Source organism: Heptranchias perlo, chromosome 29 (genome assembly GCF_035084215.1).
Source record: "Heptranchias perlo isolate sHepPer1 chromosome 29, sHepPer1.hap1, whole genome shotgun sequence".
Classification (NCBI taxonomy): Eukaryota; Metazoa; Chordata; class Chondrichthyes; order Hexanchiformes; family Hexanchidae; genus Heptranchias; species Heptranchias perlo.
Window position 1 is genome coordinate 28,101,484 of NC_090353.1, and position 19,335 is coordinate 28,120,818.

Sequence of the window (19,335 nt, forward strand, 5' to 3'; positions counted from 1 at the left end):
GATGTGTCACTTGACACTTGCATTTACTCACCTTGACCACTCGTGTCAAATCATTGAACTTCTTTCGGCACTGCACCCACGTGCGTGGTGCAGTGCTCCTGGCATTTACTTCCTGCGCCATTGCCTGCGTAGCTGCAGTTTGGAGGGTCTCCGGCCACCCTGCGGGTACATGTTGGCCCTCCTTTCGTCCACGCCTTCCACCAGGGCCTCCAGAGCATCATCAGAGAAGCGTGGAGCCCCCTCTCGTGCCAGTCCAGCTATTCTCGTGGCCATCTTTCCCTCCTGCAAGTAAGCTGTGTACCTGCCATTTGAAATGTGCACCTGCACCTTTAAGATGTGCAGGCTGCTGATGACGTGCGCTGTGCACGCCCTATTTCCAACTTCCTCATTCTCCGTGCAGCCTCTCAGCAGCGCGGGTTGTGCTGGCTGCACGGAAATATCATGATAATTAGCAGACGGCACAAAGTTCATGTGCTGTCTGCGTAGGGTCCATCGGGTGCGGGGTACTAGCGCATCACGCTACCCCTGCCCGAAACGGACCCTTATCCAATTTTTCCCCCGTTGTGACAAATATAATTGATGATCCAATTACATCATTGGTACACCGATTCTACCTCTGCCTACAAATTAGTTTCTCAGATAACTCATTGCCTGGATTTTTGTTTTAGCTGCTTCAGGGATGGCAACCACAATGGTCACATGGAGAAATAGCTAAGAAATAGCCTTGATAAATATTTCAGACTCTTCTTTCTTTGTTCTAAATTACAATAGGGCCTGTATAAACTTTGCCCATTGTAGCTTGTACAGAAGTTGACATAGACATTGTGTACAAACTTGTTAGGACCTTGCAGTCCTTCTGGTCCTTAAGATGAATTTTGTATATACAGGAGGTCTTAACTTACATAAAGTAATACAAAACAATCTCTAAAAGTAAAGTACTATAAAACCCCATAAAGGATGGTGTGATCAGTGAATGGGACAGCAACAAGAGGACAGAAATCAGGTGAATTGATGGTGGCTGTGTTTTTCCCCATGGTGGCTCTTTCCCCTTCAATTCCTGCTGGTAAAATAAACATATGATATAAATGTGATTGTTTCACAATCAAGAGAAGGGTCCACTGTCTGTGAATGTTCAAATTGAGATTGTGGCATGCAGGTCTGAGAATAGATGAGCTCGAAGAGCAAACTGAAAATTATTTTCTGACGTAATTTTTCCAACCAACTTATTCCAAGGGCACTTTTATAAAATATGCTGCTGACACTTGTTCATGAGATCATTCCTTAATGGGAGATAATTGCTTGGAAACTTCGTGATGTATTCAAATCTGTATTGATAAGTTCTATTTCCACCAGACCATCTCAATTAACATGCATCAGCTGTTTATATGCTGCCTTGTTTAATACTTTAGAAGGTACTTTGCTTCTTTAATTGTAGGTTATCATTTTAGGATATGTATGCCATAAGTACAGTTTCTAAGCTCTCTGAACCATATCTCAGTGCTTCTAGTGACAAAAGGGTATTGCTGAGTATTTGAAAGATTCACCCTTCGGGCTTCATCAAAGTAAAATGGCTTTGCATATAGCTACATGTTTTTGAACAGATGAAGCTGAATTGTATTTGCCCTTTTGTTCCATGACATCAGTCACTTGTATAGTACAAGCTAAGTGTGTTTATTTCTGTTGCAAGGTTAAAAATGAAGATTGGCTCATAAGGCTGTACAAAAAGAAGGGTAGGAAAAGACCATCAGACCCATAAAACCTGCCCATCCAGTTGATGGTGAAACCACTCTCCCAATCTACCCACCCCTAGTAACGCTGTTTCATGGGAAAGATAAAACAAAAATCGACAAAAAACCTGGGGGGAAATTCCTCTCTGATTCCATGAGGCAATCAAGCAAGCTCCAGGAGACCCTGGTTGCCTATGACTCATTGCAATCTCAACTGTATAGAAACCTACCCCATATAATTGAAAATGCCCTCTTTTAGAAACTTGTTAGGTTCGCTTCTAAAGGACTATACAGACCCCATACTCACCACAAACCTCAGCATGTTGTTATGGAGGATGATAACCATCTGCAAGCAGAAATGCTTTCTGGGAGCAAACCTAGTTCTTTGCCCAGATTTTATAGATATGACCTTTGGTCTTACATTCCTTGTCCATTTCAAATAACCTGTATTCAATTCCTTCATCATTTTAAAAACTTTACAATCCCCTCTAAACCTGCCTTTATCCAAAGCAAATAACCCTAACTCCTGAAGCTTATCGTCCTAACTAAGAGCCCTCAGATTTGGTATGATCCTGGCCGTCCTCCTCTGCACCCTTTGCAGAGTCTCAATATTCTTCACCATGTGCAGAAACCAAAACCAGAGCTTTATATAGTTTTAAGTGTATTACACCAGATCAGGTCCATGTATTTGCATGTCATTTCATAGCGGAACCTATATGATCTCTATACAATGGCAAACTAGTGTACGATTTCAAAAAATTCTATTAGAATAAAAAAGGAAATTGAGATTATATTTATGAATGTAGTTGAGGAGTACTGTAAATTGTTGATGATGGTTTGGTCCATACAGGGACAGTTTTTTCTGAGGGATATTTTTCCCAATATTTTCATATTTTGAAGTCTACTGCAGTATTTTTATGTTGGTGCTTTATTTTTGTTTTTTTTGTAAACTGAAACTTGACTGGTAGCAACAATGCAAAATCTGGTCATGTGGTACATCTTGCACCCTTTGAAAAGGAAGGCTATTGCCATTTGATTAAATGTTTTATATAAGGCTAAGCTCCTCATCCCTGGCTCCACTGTACCAGCTGTTTATGTAGCTCATAATGTGGCTGGGGGAAAACAACAACTTGCCTTTATATAACGCTCCTTATATAAAAGAACGAGTCAAGGGTGAAGAGGTGGACATCTAGCAGTAAAAGCAAAGGGCAAGACTGAATGCACAGTGAGAGAAATAGGTTTTGAAGAGGCTTTTGAAGGCAATGAGAAAGGTAGCAGGCCCCAAGTGCTTCTGGGAGAGAATCACAGGGGAAGGGGCATAGTGACTGAATGATCAGCTTCTAACAATGGAGTGGCCATCCAGCAATAACCCAGTCAGTGGAATGGACACTGCAGGCAAGGATGATCATTTGAATGAGGTGAAACAGAACCATAGAAGGACCTAAGACAATGATCTTGAAGTCACTGGTGCACAGAGATACAGTAGAGTGGGTAAGGATGGAGGTGATGGGAGAGCTGGACCCTGTGAGGGAGAGGATATGGGTTGCAGAGTTTTGGATTAGCCAAAGTTTGTGATGGGTGATGGATAGAAGGCTGATGAGAGCAATTCTTAAGGTATGATTTAGGGTGGTGAAGGGGTAGGGATGTAAGTAGGCAATGTTCTAGAGGTTAAAGAATGTTTCCTTGATGACATACTGAATATAAAGTAAGAAGCTCAGGGACTTTGACACTAGATATGTCCTAAATCCTTGCATCAATAGGAAAACTTCATTGCCATAATTTTCTGTGTCTTTTCAGAGCTGGGTTAACATTTGTCTCTGTCCACGACTGCTTCTGGACACATGCATATACTGTAGATGTCATGAACAGGGTAACTATTCTCCCTTACGTTTTTTCTGCTTATCTTTGAAAAGCATGCAGTAGGATTGTTGTGCAAGAAAAAAATCTTTTGCTGTAATTGTTACAATAAATTTTCTATTATGTATAACTTGTGAGAGTGGATCTTTCGAGGACTTAATGTTCTATACTAGTTTCACAACATTCTAAGTTTTCCCTCCTGTTTTTAATGCAAATCTTTGAACTTTCCTTTGCATCAATTGCAGCATGTATTGTTACACTAACATGCTGTGCAAGAAGGAATAAGACGATTGTCTTCTCCTTTCCCCATAATTTCCCAATTAATGCATTGAATAATGACTTGGTGTTTTCTGGGGAACAGTAATCTGGAGGGTGGAGACAACACATGCCAGGGTGAGAAAACCCACAGCACTTATATGGTGTGCCATTGTCACAAACCTGGGAACATGCCTTATGTTTGGAAATAGTGTGTGGCGGTGAAGTGGGAGAGAAAATGATATACCAAAATGAAAAGTAAAGTAAAAATATATCTTTTGAGGTCTTGTTTTATTTAAACCTCCCCTAGTATGCTTACTTTGATGAAAGACAGGAAAAATGTATTTTTGCTTTCTTCAGGTAGGTGGAACAACAGTTGCTTGCAGTCTTGTACTCAAATTGTTCAAATGGGAAAAAGATACAAGCTTTTTCTGTGACCTTACCACCAATCAAATAAAATAATTTTGCACAATCAGCTGAATGGAAATACTTACTAAAGTAGTGGGAGCCTTATTGAACTTTCTTGTGATCTGCCCTGTTACAGATTTAGTAATCTGGTACCAGAGCTGTAACTCTAATAACATAAAGATAAAATAGAACTGTTCAATCCCTCTTTTAAAACTGCTTTTATGGATGTTTTTGAATGTTATCAAATAATTTGATTTTAAAATGATTGTTCGGGTGCCAAAATACTATAGATATCAGACTCAGATCGACATCTGCAGCATATGATACTCAGCCAGCAGACAACAATAACAAATGCCCCCAGTGCCCCATCATTAGTGACAGAGCCTTCAGCTGCCTAGGCTGTACTCTCTGAAAATCCCTGCCCCTTTCCACATTTTATCAGCCTTTAAAACCTACCCATCTTTCCATCAAGTTTTCACTCTCCTCTTCTAATTCTTGCATTGTAGCGCATTGTCTGTTCCTTTATTCCTTTTATCTATATTTTTTCTCCCTTTCTGTACAATGCCTTGGGATGTTTTCTACCTAAAAGATATGGTATAAATGCATATCCGTGTTGGGAGTCAGAAGAGTGACCTAATGGCCTCAGTATTGATGAGCATCCAAAACTGCTGCAAATCGATGCAAAAATGTTTGTATAACTGAACTATTGAACAAAGTGCACTAATTATGCTATGTTTTTAATTAGCCTTTAAACGTCAAATTTCAAAAATATCCATTATTGTATGTGAAATCAGTAAATCAAGTCTGACTTTTTTACCTAACTGTAGAGTTTTTGAAAATGACAATCAAAAATATGTCTTATCCGAAGAAAGTCTTCTGTAAGTGTTAAGATCAGTGGAATGAATGCACTGAATAGATGATTTAAGGATAATCTTGTACTGCAGTTGAATTGCAAGCTCACTACACAAGTTACAAATAGGGTAAAGGGTGGATCCAAAAGCTTGTCTGTATCGACCTTTCCAGCGTTGTGGAATTGCATGATAAACAGTAACATTTATCCCTGTTACTGTTATTCCAGTATAAAAGAGAATTATATCTCTCAAAGTCAAGAACTTGAGTGACAGTGCTGGCTGTACAGTAAATATCCCTATAATGCAATCAAAATAATTGTAACATATGAATGAATTCCTTCTCCTTTTCTGTAAACCATTTTATAATACAGTACTTCAGGAATGTATTTCTACAGAAATGTAGCTCTATTACAATGGACCTATATATTCCTTCAGCTTTTTGGTCCTAAGTGAGTATCATAGACAGATCTTCTGGCCCTTTCCCATAGAACATGCATGGCCTGCTTGTTCTATTATTAATAAATTGTGTACACGTGTTGCAGGTTTGCCGGGAGCAGTTTGTAGCCCTTCACAGCCAACCAATTCTTCAAGAGCTTTCCAAATTCCTAGTAAACAGATACCGTCATAACATTCCGTGAGTATTGCACTCTTTTCAATCCATACAAAATCATCATCTGTTCAACGATATGATTTACAGTAATCAAAACATGAATTAAAAATGCTCAGTATGTCTCCACTTTTCTGTTTAAATAACATAACAAATCTGAGCATAATTTCAGCCAAATATTTCTGTCTTTGCAGTGTCGATTGGAAAAGCAAAAAGCTTCAGGATTACAAAAAAATGCTGGAGCTGCTGTCTACAGTTCTAAAGACAGGTACTGAGAAAATTGCTTTAGGAAAAAGAAAAAAATTAGGACTGGCATTACAACTTATTAATAAGGCATCTATACTCGAATGAAAGGAGTTAATTCATGTACTCTTTATATAAAATGCTATGAGTTTTAGAGTACTTTTTTGGAACTGGCAAGATGTACTGAATGAAATAGCAGTTATGGATAGCTTCTAAGTGGTAACTGGATGAAAAAAAAGATTTGGTTAAATACGTTCAAGAAAAAAAGGGAGCTGCATAATCACAGCAGTTTCTAGATTGCACTGATGAGCATTAACTGTGCTCATTTTTCTTCAATTCATTTAACCAAGGTGAGTTGTTTTTTGATGGGGTTGAATTTTTTCTCGATAATTTTTGCCATCAGTTTTTCTTTTCTCCCTACTTTTTCTGTAGGCACTGATCCCACTCTTTGGTACATTGCCTAAGTCACCCTTATTCATGTGTGAGTTGTGACAATGTGGCTGTATGCTGTATTCCATGGGAAGTATCACAGCCAAACCCAAACATGTCCTCACTCAATACATGCATAATATTTTCCATTTGGGGTCACTGGAACCCTAGCCAATCTTTCCCTCCCTAAACCAGTGATGCTGACACAAGATGTGGTGCCCTACCATCATTCTGGCTAAGATCAGCTGACTCAACACCACACATGGATTGAACATGGACCTTGCTGGTCTGTATGCACAGTTATTCACTGGATAAACTCATTGAGCTACTAGAGGGGCTGGTAACTCACTTTCTATCTAGCAGTCAAGTAACTACGAGTATATCCCCTCGTACTGAATGAGTGATAGACTGTTGGAACATCTTTGTCACTGATGTAACCTAGTGTATTCTTATACAAATCACTGCATTAAAATGACAAGCAACTAAGGGCTGGTGTAATCAAAGCATAGTTGGGCTTGCACAGTACCTTTCCTTGCCCGCCTGGATTTTTTTGTTAAGCATTATCAGTATCTGTACTCTAATTATGAAATCATGTGAACAAAGCATGGGCAATTTATATTAATGTCGACGAATGCTTTGAAAATATAACTTCCATATCTTAGCTTACTTGGGGGTTGGGCAGATGGGGGAAGGAATGGGAGAAAATCTTTTGTGACCTGGATCAAGTCACTTGCCTGCAGCAGATTGATTGGAGCAAGTTTAATTCCTTCCCTTTGTGTCCTTCCATTTAAAAACGTGATGCAATATTGCACCTTTTCTGATGGAAAGCCTGTTGAGTAAGCAACATGGTGCATAGAGCAGAGCCCCACACTCACCTTCTGTTTGTGAATAATTGCTATATTATGTCACTAGAATCTGGCTCAACAGCCAGCCAGGAAGTCCAGTCAGCATTCTGAAATTCAAGATCAAGAAAAGTGTCTTGGGTTGAAGAAACATCCTTGAACTAAATTTGAAAAATTGTTCAGTAGCCACCATCAATGTCCGAAATAATTGCTTGTGGATCACTAATCTGTGGACAATGATTAATTGCTGCACGTTAACATTTTTCACTTGATTACCTTGGGTTTCAGAGAAACAGTTTTCTCATTTTAGATTTGTTACCTGTGTTTTTATTATTTATTTTTGGAATATGAGTGGCACTGATGAGACTGTATTTATTGCCCATTCCTGTCTGCCCTGAAAAGGTGGTGATAGGCCTTTCTTGAACAGCTGTAGTCCTTGATGGAATACCCACAATTGTTTTGAATTGGAAATTCCACGAATCTGACTCAGCAACAATTAAGGACCAACAATGTATGTCCAGATCAGGTTGGAGCATGACTTGGAGGCAAATTTGGATATGATAGTGTTCCCATGACATTATTGCTCTTGTCTTCCTTGGTGGTAGAGGTCGTGTAGCTGTGAGGCCCTGTCAAAGTAAGTTTGGTGAGTTGCTGCAGTGCATCCTGTAGCTAGTACATAGGGCAGCCAGTGGCAAAGAGAGTAGATATTGAGTCCAGTGGCAGGGGTGCCGATCAAACAGGCTGCTCTATACTGGATAATGTCAAACGTCTTGAATCTTCTTGCAGCTGCACCCTTCCGGGCAAGTGGTGAGTATTTCAGCACACTTGATTTGTACCTCGTAGATGATGGAGAGGCTTTGAGGGGGTCAGAAGGTGAGCCGTTTATCACAGAATACCCAGTGCACCTCTGGCTGTTTTTAGTTATAGTGTTGATATGGCTGGTCTATCTAACCATCTAGTCAATAATTACCCCCAAGACTTCCTAATGGTAGTACCATTGAGGTTCAGGGGGATTATTCACCACCTGAAGGAATTTTTGGAAGAACAAATCATAAGATTTTTTATTCCATATATTTGTTCATATTCTTACCGAAAGTCAGCCAAGGTATCTATCATTTGTCCGATAAAATTAGATTTAACTTCTTCAGAGAACCATACAAAAACATAACAAAATATATCTCCTTAGTCACTGACAGTTTCATTATTGTGCATATTACCTCAGGGAGAAGATATTTATGATCTGCAGGTTTTAGTAGAGGGTCTACAAATAAATATCTTTACACAGGAATTTTATAGAGAAGCGCATCTAGATTTTATCCAAATTTCTTTATTTTTTGGCTATTAACAAAATATTATAAGGAGTACTTTCAGTGTAAAGTACTACCGCTTATGGGTAAGTTCTTAAAAAAAAACATACATTTTGGAAAAGTTCCTGCCTTGTCGGAGATCATTTATTTTCCCTATCCAACATACCTATCATTTTGGGTCTTTAGACTCCGTTGTTGTCAGTTACAAGCCTGCCAGCAAACTTCACCACTAAGAAGTAATAGAGGAGATGGCTGAGACATGCAATACTATTTAATAGGTCTATTTAACTCCATCGTTGGGGGGGGGGGGGGGCGGTGGCACATGATGCTCAAGTTTATTTCGAATGAAACTGGCCCCATTCAGTTCTGGAGCAAAATAAGGTATAAAGCCTTCACATGACAATCACACCATTGTAAAAACTCACTTCACTTATGGGTGTTATACTGACACAGTATTCAACATATTATGTATATCATTATAGCCAGGATTGACACTGAGCTCCATTTTTAATCAACAACATTCATCTTCAGGCATAGGAGGCTCCTGTGTTGTGATGTGACCATGTGCCACCTGTTCTGTTTTCCACATAATCTGGACTTTAAGGTCCTTTGAAAGTGTAAGATCTATCTCAATGGTGCTTCAGCATCAGTAGTACTTTCCTTGAGGAATTAATGGCTGCAGTCATTGCAGGTTTCCAGAAATTGAGCAAAAGCCATTGATGAGAGATGGCTATTTCAAGTGCTAATTAGTTCATCCGAAATGACCTTTAATGCCTCAACCATTCATTACACATGTCTGAAAAGACATTCCAAACTTTTTAACGTTTTATGAAAGTTTTTTTGCACTTAATGTGCTGAACAATGCGTGATGTGTGCTTTAGAAATGTTTCCTTATATAGATTAAGAAAGATTTAATGAACAATATTAAAATGGAAAATATCCTCTTCCACAGAGAAATTGAATATTGATTTGAATCTGTTCGTCCTTCCTGATCTATATGTATGCAGGACTGATGGTTTCGTGTTTATTTTTCCTTTCAGGTGAATTTGATCTAGAGAAGGTAAAAGAATCTACCTATTTCTTCAGCTGAAGGTATCAGAATGCTGGTGATGTTCATCTAAGAGTATCATTGCCTTATGAACCCAGCAAAACTCCCATCTGTTCAATGAACACATGAAGGACCTATGCTGGGGAGCGAAATTATTGTTTCAGTGAAATGGTTGAAATTTTTTTTTTGTACAGTGGACCTGTAAAAATCTTTGCATAATTATGACACGATCATTGAAAACTTAAGCTGAACTGCCATAGACAATAGTTGAGCTCCATTTCTGCCTGAAGATTAAATTGATCATCGTTGACAAAAAAAAGACGATCTTGAGGAATTAAGTCAAAGCTTGTTTAAGATTTCTATGTATGCCTTGCTGAGTGTATAATGGAGGAAGCAACTAAGAATATTCAACTATTTTTTCACGGTTCCTATTTCAGTCATTGGTCATCCTTTCATCGGGGCTTACAGAGCCCAAGTTCTCCAAGTGTTTATTCTTGGGGGCACAAGAACACAGCACAGTGCTTGGATCTTGAATGAAAAGGGAGTTCATCGCATCATGGATCAAATACATGAGCAGCCACACTATCCTGCCTAAGGATTAGAACTTCAAAGTTGTTAGTTCCCACTAAATGCAATAGTTTCAATTTTTTATTTGAGAAAAATCAGCGTAAACCTTTTCCAAAAGTAAACTGTTTCTAATCTATTTCCATGGTATTTTTAGCATCAGTTCTTAGGTTTTTTTGAGCCAGGGCTAGGTTATCGTGACAGTTACAATGACATGACTAACATCAGTGTAGTTCAGGTGTACCCAGCAGCTACCTGGTGAGGGAAAAGTGACAACATCCATAAGTGGGAAGAAAATGCCTGCAATTTGATAAATGGGGCTTCGGACAGGACTTGGCCTCCACTTTCTAGCTTGTTGTGTTTTTTTTTTGCATTTAAGTACTAAGACCCTTAGTTTTGAAACCTCATTCCACTGATGTCCCATGATATATTAACGAAAGACTAAGACTTATTTTGGTTAAAAAATGACAATTGCAGCTCTCCAAGTTTAGCGAAAAGCATTTGTGACCCATGTCTGACAACTGAGAGGAATTTTTGAATTTCATGTTGCCTGTTACTTGAATGATTCACCTTGTTGAACTGCGTTGGATTTTGTCTATTTACAGAAAATTTGACAGATGAGTAATTGTATTTTTGTAATAAATAAGTGCAATCCTAAAAATGGCTAATAATCACCCTGTAGTACTTAGTTAAAATTTCTGCATAGGTGTACGCTGATAAGAGAGTTAAGAGACACAAATGCCGCTGATCAAGGCCCAATGCTGTTTGTTGATGGAAGAAATTACAGAAACATTTTATCAACCCAACATTTGAAGAAAATGTTAGAAGTTGAGTTTTTCCCCAACACTTTTCCCTTGCTTGCCGACAGTTACAATAAGCAGACTGAGTCTCTATAACTGGAGACCTGCATCTTTAGCTATAGACAGAGCTAAGCGATTCCACAACCAACGGATCAGATCAAAGCTCTGCAGTCCTGCCACATCCAGTCGTGAATGGTGGTGGACAATTAAACAACTAACGGGAGGAGGAGGCTCTGCAAACATCCCCATTCTCAATGATGGCGGAGTCCAGCACGTGAGTGCAAAAGACAAGGCTGAAGCGTTTGCAACCATCTTCAGCCAGAAGTGCCGAGTGGATAATCCATCTCAGCCTCCTCCCGATATCCCCACCATCACGGAAGCCAGTCTTCGGCCAATTCGATTCACTCCACGTGATATCAAGAAACGGCTGAGTGCACTGGATACAGCAAAGGCTATGGGCCCCGACAACATCCCAGCTGTAGTGCTGAAGACTTGTGCTCCAGAACTAGCTGCGCCTCTAGCCAAGCTGTTCCAGTACAGCTACAACACTGGCATCCACCCGACAATGTGGAAAATTGCCCAGGTATGTCCTGTCCACAAAAAGCAGGACAAATCCAATCCGGCCAATTACCGCCCCATCAGTCTACTCTCAATCATCAGCAAAGTGATGGAAGGTGTCGTCGACAGTGCTATCAAGCGGCACTTACTCACCAATAACCTGCTCACCGATGCTCAGTTTGGGTTCCGCCAGGACCACTCGGCTCCAGACCTCATTACAGCCTTGGTCCAAACATGGACAAAAGAGCTGAATTCCAGAGGTGAGGTGAGAGTGACTGCCCTTGACATCAAGGCAGCATTTGACCGAGTGTGGCACCAAGGAGCCCTCGTAAAATTGAAGTCAATGGGAATCAGGGGGAAAACTCTCCAGTGGCTGGAGTCATACCTAGCACAAAGGAAGATGGTAGTGATTGTTGGAGGCCAAGCATCTCAGCCCCAGGACATTGCTGCAGGAGTTCCTCAGGGCAGTGTCCTAGGCCCAACCATCTTCAGCTGCTTCATCAATGACCTTCCCTCCATCATAAGGTCAGAAATGGGGATGTTCGCTGATGACTGCACAGTGTTCAGTTCCATTCGCAACCCCTCAGATAATGAAGCAGTCCGAGCCCGCATGCAGCAAGACCTGGACAACATCCAGGCTTGGGCTGATAAGTGGCAAGTAACATTCGCGCCAGATAAGTGCCAGGCAATGACCATCTCCAACAAGAGAGAGTCTAACCACCTCCCCTTGACATTCAACGGCATTACCATCGCCGAATCCCCCACCATCAACATCCTGGGGGTCACCATTGACCAGAAACTTAACTGGACCAGCCATATAAATACTGTGGCTACGAGAGCAGGTCAGAGGCTGGGTATTCTGCGGCAAGTGACTCACCTCCTGACTCCCCAAAGCCTTTCCACCATCTACAAGGCACAAGTCAGGAGTGTGATGGAATACTCTCCACTTGCCTGGATGAGTGCAGCTCCAACAACACTCAAGAAGCTCGACACCATCCAAGATAAAGCAGCCCGCTTGATTGGCACCCCATCCACCACCCTAAACATTCACTCCCTTCACCACCGGCGCACTGTGGCTGCAGTGTGCACCATCCACAGGATGCACTGCAGCAACTCGCCAAGGCTTCTTCGACAGCACCTCCCAAACCCGCGACCTCTACCACCTAGAAGGACAAGGGCAGCAGGCGCATGGGAACAACACCACCTGCACGTTCCCCTCCAAGTCACACACCATCCCGACTTGGAAATATATCGCCGTTCCTTCATTGTCGCTGGGTCAAAATCCTGGAACTCCCTTCCTAACAGCACTGTGGGAGAACCGTCACCACATGGACTGCAGCGGTTCAAGAAGGCGGCTCACCACCACCTTCTCAAGGGCAATTAGGGATGGGCAATAAATGCCGGCCTTGCCAGCGACGCCCACATCCCGTGAACGAATAAAAAAAAATTTTTTTTAATTCTCTGTTGTATTTGAGTTAGCATTGCCCAGATTGTGATGAATTGCTTTTCAGAGAATACATCAGATGCCTATTATGTTTTCTATCACCTTAGATGATGGAAAATATTACATTGATAGACCCCTTTATACAGGCTAAAAAATTGTTCTGGATTTATTTACAAATAATAATGCACAGAATCAGAAACATAGGCAAAATTCTAAGTAACACAAAACTTGTTTGAGGGAATTGGAATCAGCCCACAAGGGGTTAATACACCCTTTTCAGAAAGCTGCTTTTTTGCAGTTTCTTAAAATGGAATAATCCCTTTGAATGAATCAGCTACACCTTTGCTTATCCTTGACGCAGTGCCCACAGGTTTGAATTGTACCTTTTGGGATAAGATGTAATATGTAGAATATGAGAGCTGTGGATCCTGCTGCATCAGAATTGGAATAATGGATAAATTATGTAAGTGGGTAGCACAATGGCAGATAAAATTTAATGCAAGTGTAATGTACTGCACATAAGAAAAATGGGCAACTCCCATGTATTCAAATAACTAAAGATGACTTTGAGAGAGATCTATGGGTCCTAGTAGACTCAACATGTCCAAGCAATGCAGAGCAACAATTAACAAAGCAAATAGAATGTTGAACTGTATAGCCAAAACAAGTCAGGAGTCACGCTCAAACTCTATAGTCCTCTGGTCAGGCCACACCTCGAGTATTGTGCCCATTTCTATTCACCATGACACAAGGGAAACATTCAAGCACATATGGCAGTTCAACAGTTGATTCCTAGTATCTGAATGATGAGACAAAACTGAGGAAACGGGCCGTTCAGCCTGCAAAGAAAGAAAGACTTGCATTTATTTAAGGCCTTTCACGATCTCAGGACGTACAAAAGCACTTTGCAATCAATTAAATACTTTTTGAAGTCACTGTTGTAATGTAGGAAACACGACAGCCAATTTGTGCACAGCAAGCTCCCACAAACAGCAATGTGATAATGAGTAGAAAATCTGTTTTAGAGGTGTTGGTTGAGGGATGAATGTTGGCCAGGATACCGAGGATAACTCCCCTGCTCTTCTTCGAAATAGTGCCTTGGAATCTTTTAAGTCCACCTGGAAAGGCAGCATCAGAGCTAAGATCTTGTAAAGGATTATAAGCAACTTCAGAAGGACATAGATTGGGCAAATAAATGTCAAATCTCCATAATTTAATATGGAGACATGAGGCAATACATTTTAGGAATAAGAAGGAGAGGACACACAACTAAATGCTCACATTTTAACAGGAGTAAAGGAATAGAGATTTGGGTTCAAATATACAAATCTTTAAAAGTGGGAGAACAACTTGAGAAAGGTGTAAAAACACATATGGGATACTAGGTTTTATGAAGAGGAGCATTGAGTAAAAAAAGTAATGTCAAACTTATGCAAATCATTGGTTAGCCCATATTTATAATATTGTATCCAGTTTTGGCCACCCTACTTTAGGAATGAACACCAGGAGAGGGTACATGTAACCTTGTTTCACAGCTTCCCTTGACCTCCATGTTTTCATCTTTCCCAGGTGTGGCCTCTTAACTGTATAACATGTTCTTCCCTTATATCTCTTAATGTCACCAATTACCCCGCAAGATCCATGATCTGTATTCTGAATGTTGTAATGAGCTTGGAGTGATGGCATGTGTAGTAATTCTGTTTCATGGACTGGAGGTCATACAGTTTATGCAACACAAGATATGCCCTGCCATTCTAATGAATTTTTGTTCTCTTCCACTGGTTATAACATGTCACTAAACTTCACCCACCACCCACATCCAACACAACCCAAACTCCTTATTAAGAATTCACTTGGTTGTTGCCTCACTCCTGGTTTCACCACTCAACTTTAAGATTTAAAAGTAAGTAAATCTACAGAATATGCTAAAATTGAGTAAGTGCAAGTTTGGATCAGTTGGTAGCACTCTCATCTGAGCCAAAAGGTTATGTGTTCAAGTTCTATTCCAGGACTTAAGCTCATAATCCAAGCTGACATTTCAGTGGAGCACCGAGGGAAGTGCAGGGTTTCACATGAAACATTAAATGGAGGCTGTTCAGATGAATGTAAAAGATTCCCTGGAACATTTTGAAGAGCAGGAAAATTTTCTAGATATCCATGTCAACACCTTTCCCTTAACCAACACCACCAAAATAGGAAAACTGGACAAATTGCTGCAACGATTACCTACAAAGCAGCAGTGACCACAATTCGAAAGTAATTAATTGCCCATGATGTGCTTTGGGATGTTATGAGGACATGAACGATGCTATATGAGTGTAAGTTCTTTCTTAACTTCTCTCCAGCCCTAACTTCTCAGTCTTAAAAAAAGAAAAAGGCTTCCTTGCTCAGTTAAAATTTCACCAATATAAGAAAGATAATTACAACAAAAGACTAGCAGTATAATATTTGACTTACATGACTTTCAAAAGAATAAAAAGTCTGACATTTTAACAGTTTTCTACTTAGACAGTTTAATGTCAAAATAATGTATAGTAAGAATCTATACTGTTAATTGTTGTTCAGCACATGGCTGTCTACTGCTGTGCAAAATGTTTCATGTTTCTAACAGAAGTTGGCATTTCTTGTAGTCGGTGCAGTGCTCGCTGTTCGTAAAGTTGAGCTGAGACCCTCACCTTAACATTCACCTGTCAGTAGCTTGGCAATTAATTGGAAATGGGTGCATTCTTGGTTTTTTTTCAGTAACTTTTGATAACTAATGACATTTTAGATGGGAGCCCCTCTTAGCCTCACATGGCAAAGGCAATGTGAAGCATGGAACTAAGAGCCCAGGGCTACTGCCCCGTTATAAACCTGTCTTTTCGTTGAAGTTGAAACACAGCCATTTAAAGATCAAATGGATTCTTCTCAATGGTAAGACAATAAAAATATTAACTATTTTGTGTTCTTGTATACTTTTTAATGTTTTTAAATAGTGTGAATGCTCAGAGTTCAGCCACTAGAGAAAATGGAATTTAACTGATTATCTCAGGTTACAAACTTGCATATATTAATATCTCCAGACATCTAGTAATATTCTGGTGCAATGAATACAGGCATCATCATCAAATGAGAGATAATTAAGATAGATAACCCAAGTTGAAAAGTACCGGAAACAAGAGTTCTATGTATTAGCTACCTTCTGGCTCACAGACCAAAGAAACTCTTGCCAGGATTCACCTCTTCGGAGTAGAGTTATAGTGGTACAGGGCTTCACTGTACTCAATCATGACTCATTTTCCTGGGTTAAGGGTCATTCGATATGCATGGTGGCTCAAGGTAAGATTCTTGTCACCAAGAGGGTTCCCGCCAATGCAAAAGCAGAAAATCCTGGTAGTGCAGTGGGGATGCTGCTGCAGCACCAGAAGAGGCAGTGAGTGCCCCGAAGATTGGATCAACAGCCCCACAGAAGGCCTTGATCAAAATCGGGGTCTTCAGCAGGTTAAATGTTTGGGGCAGAGGAGGCTGCTACAAAGCATTACTGCCATTTCCTTGGTCCTACAACCACCTTCCATATGGTAGCCTTAGGAAGTGGTGGTAAGCGAGACAAACAGGAGGGAAATCCTCCATGGACCCGGATCTGTTGTCATTTGCATGTGGTGGGCAGGGAAGAAGCAGCCAGAGTGGTAGGGGGAGGAATCCCAGTTCGGGTGATGAGGCCTAATGCTGCCTCACTGCCCGAATATTCCCTTATTCTTCGTCCCAATCCCACCCAATTTCAGGCAGGTTAACTGAGGACAATTCTCCTCTTTATGTCTCAGCTGCAACTAACTAAATCCAATTTTTAATTCATATTACTCTATCTAAAGTCACACAATTGTTTTTCTCTATGATGCATGTCTAAGCTCTGTTTTCATCACAGTCAACTCTCTATTAACATTGAAAAGAATAAAGATGGTTTAAAATGTGCCCATGAAGTCAAATGAACCACTGGGAATTTTCTAAACTTTGCATGGTCAGGCTGGAGGTGCTCTCACACTTATTGTCTAAATTTGATTCACCCAAATTATAATATATAGTTTGTATTGATGCAAGGTTAAAACTACTTTGCATCGACAGTGTAGAATAACTGGCTAAAGGGTTTTAGTTGCACTGAATCAGGAGACTGAGGGTAAGCAGACTGATCGAACCAGCAGTCACATCCTTCAGTTCACCTCTCTACAGTATTCCGATACAGCACAGGCAGTGGACCTTTATTGCTGAAATAAATCACATTAAACCCATTGGATTTTGTAGCAGGCTCACATGCCAGAAAGCTGCCCACAGTCAATCTGTTTGATTTTCCATATTATTCCAGGCTTTGTTTAGTGAGGCCAACCCTCCAGAGTTCTGACGTTATCCAGCAGAGGAGTTGTCTGCTTTTGATTGGTTGCTAATCCCAGTAATATTTCCGTGCAATTCCTGTGCTCTTGAACTCTGCGGTGTGAGTAACAATGATTGAATTGCTTTTAAAGATGTACCATTGGATGTTTCTAGAAACCACTGCTTTAGCACTTCTACCAGTAAATTGCTATGAAACTTTGTTTATAATTTAAACCAAATGAGCATTATTACAGTTTTCAACAGGTGGCCATGCCGATAAGTGATTGATTTGCACAAGAAACTCATTACTGTATAGTACAGAATACTGGAGACCAATATCATATATTAAAACGTATCCAATATACAGGTACTGTAATCCCCCTTCCCTTCCCCAAAGGATCCAGAAGTACCTAAGTCGCCCTCTTCTATGATGTGTGTTGAAGTTCGTACTCTGTTCCACCCCATTAGCTCACTCCATGTGGGTTGCTTTCACAAGAGAGATTCAGGAGACATTACCCATTGCTATCCGAGTCTCCTTTGAGCTTTAAAGCCAATCTATTACTTAAAGTGATAATGGACTGGTTTCAGTTTGTGAATGATACTGGGTCAGCCCTGTGACCCAATTGTTTTCTCAATTTCTTCATGCGAGAGAGTGAGCAATACCAATTTACCAACATTTAAGAATAGGTTAGATATGTGGTTGAAGGAAAGGGAATAAAGGAATACTAGAGCAGAACAGACGCATGGGATTAGGACTACTGATCATGTGAAGGATAAACACCAATGAGGATTGCTTCAGCAAAACAATCTGTTTCAATGTTTGTAATTTCTTTGCAAGCAAATGAAACAGGGAAGGAGAGACTAAGTGCACATTGGAAAGGAGCAAGAATTCATGCATGTGGAGAATATGGGAGGGAGAATCAGATCAGATAAGTGAAAATAATATTGAGCTGATACTGTTGTCAACTAATTTTGGGTGAGGAAATAAAATGTTAATGTAACATCACAAGTTGCACAGATTAACATTGTAAACAGGAGACTATTTTTGAACATGGGAATATAATTGGAAAAGTTAAAAATACAAATACAATATTCATTTACTATGAAAAAAAATTGTAGAAAGAAATTAATTCAGTCATGTAACACATTCTCATCATTTACCTGAAGGATGTGTGTAATTAAAACAAAGTTAGCATGGACCCCTGATGAAAGTGACCTCAAAGCACCATACCCTCGCAGACAGACCAAAGTATGTACGGTTATTTAAAAGTGTTTTGTATGAAAATAGATAGTTTGTTACATTTGTCCAGCACAAAATTTCTATATGACTCACAAGAACATGCCTCATTAATAACTCAAATGAGAAACTTTGCCAAATGCCTTTTTAAAATCAAAGTAAACTACATTTATAAAATCCATTATCCTTTAGCTCCATTACCTCTTAAAGAATTCCTGTAAGTTTGTAAGGCATGACCTATTACTTCTAAAATCATACTGATTACTTCCTCTAAATGCTCAACTTAAGAGGGGCTCAAAATCTGGGGGACAAACTGCACACCGTCTTTGTGGCACAAGATTCTGTTGGTTAAATAAAAGATACTGTTGTTTTGGAGCCGTTAACATAAAAAAGGCATTCAAGAAGCAGCACGGGTATATCTATATATTCATGGGTAAAATAATTTAAAAATGATTAGCAAAGAGCACCCTGCGTGAAGTGGAATAATGCTTTATGAATGCAGTTGGCACCTACAAATGCATCTTAAGGTGCAGAATTAATGTAGCTTCCTATTGCTGGCACAGTAGCTTGCTGACAGATTTGTGGAAATTTGTGGTTATGCAGAGCGTGATATTTCCAGTAGAAAACAAGATTTGACAGGCCATTTCTATCAACACAACCTGTACCTTTCTAATTCCTATTCTAATTGCTATATTGGATTGAGTGAGAAGCCTTGCTGCTCCCTTTGCCAACTGTTAAGTTTACTATTCACCTGGAATATTTTTATTATAACCTTGAGTACCGTCAGCATTTGAAGTATCTCACATATGGGAATAGT

General features: G+C 40.0%; 1 protein-coding gene across 2 annotated transcripts in view; it reads left to right on the top strand.

Annotated features, from left to right (window-relative positions):
* Positions 1-10,799, top strand: part of polrmt (polymerase (RNA) mitochondrial (DNA directed)) — a 90,122-nt gene extending 79,323 nt beyond the window's left edge. The window contains exons 18-21 of one of the 2 annotated variants that reach the window (XM_067968360.1): positions 3,525-3,597; positions 5,641-5,732; positions 5,900-5,973; positions 9,567-10,799. In XM_067968360.1, the coding sequence (XP_067824461.1) occupies positions 3,525-3,597; positions 5,641-5,732; positions 5,900-5,973; positions 9,567-9,616 (289 nt within the window). In that variant the 3' untranslated portion in view covers positions 9,617-10,799. Of the gene's footprint in view, positions 1-3,524; positions 3,598-5,640; positions 5,733-5,899; positions 5,974-9,566 lie in introns of those variants that run through there. The other variant, XR_010957920.1, reaches the window with a different exon arrangement.
* Positions 10,800-19,335: the final 8,536 nt, after the last annotated feature.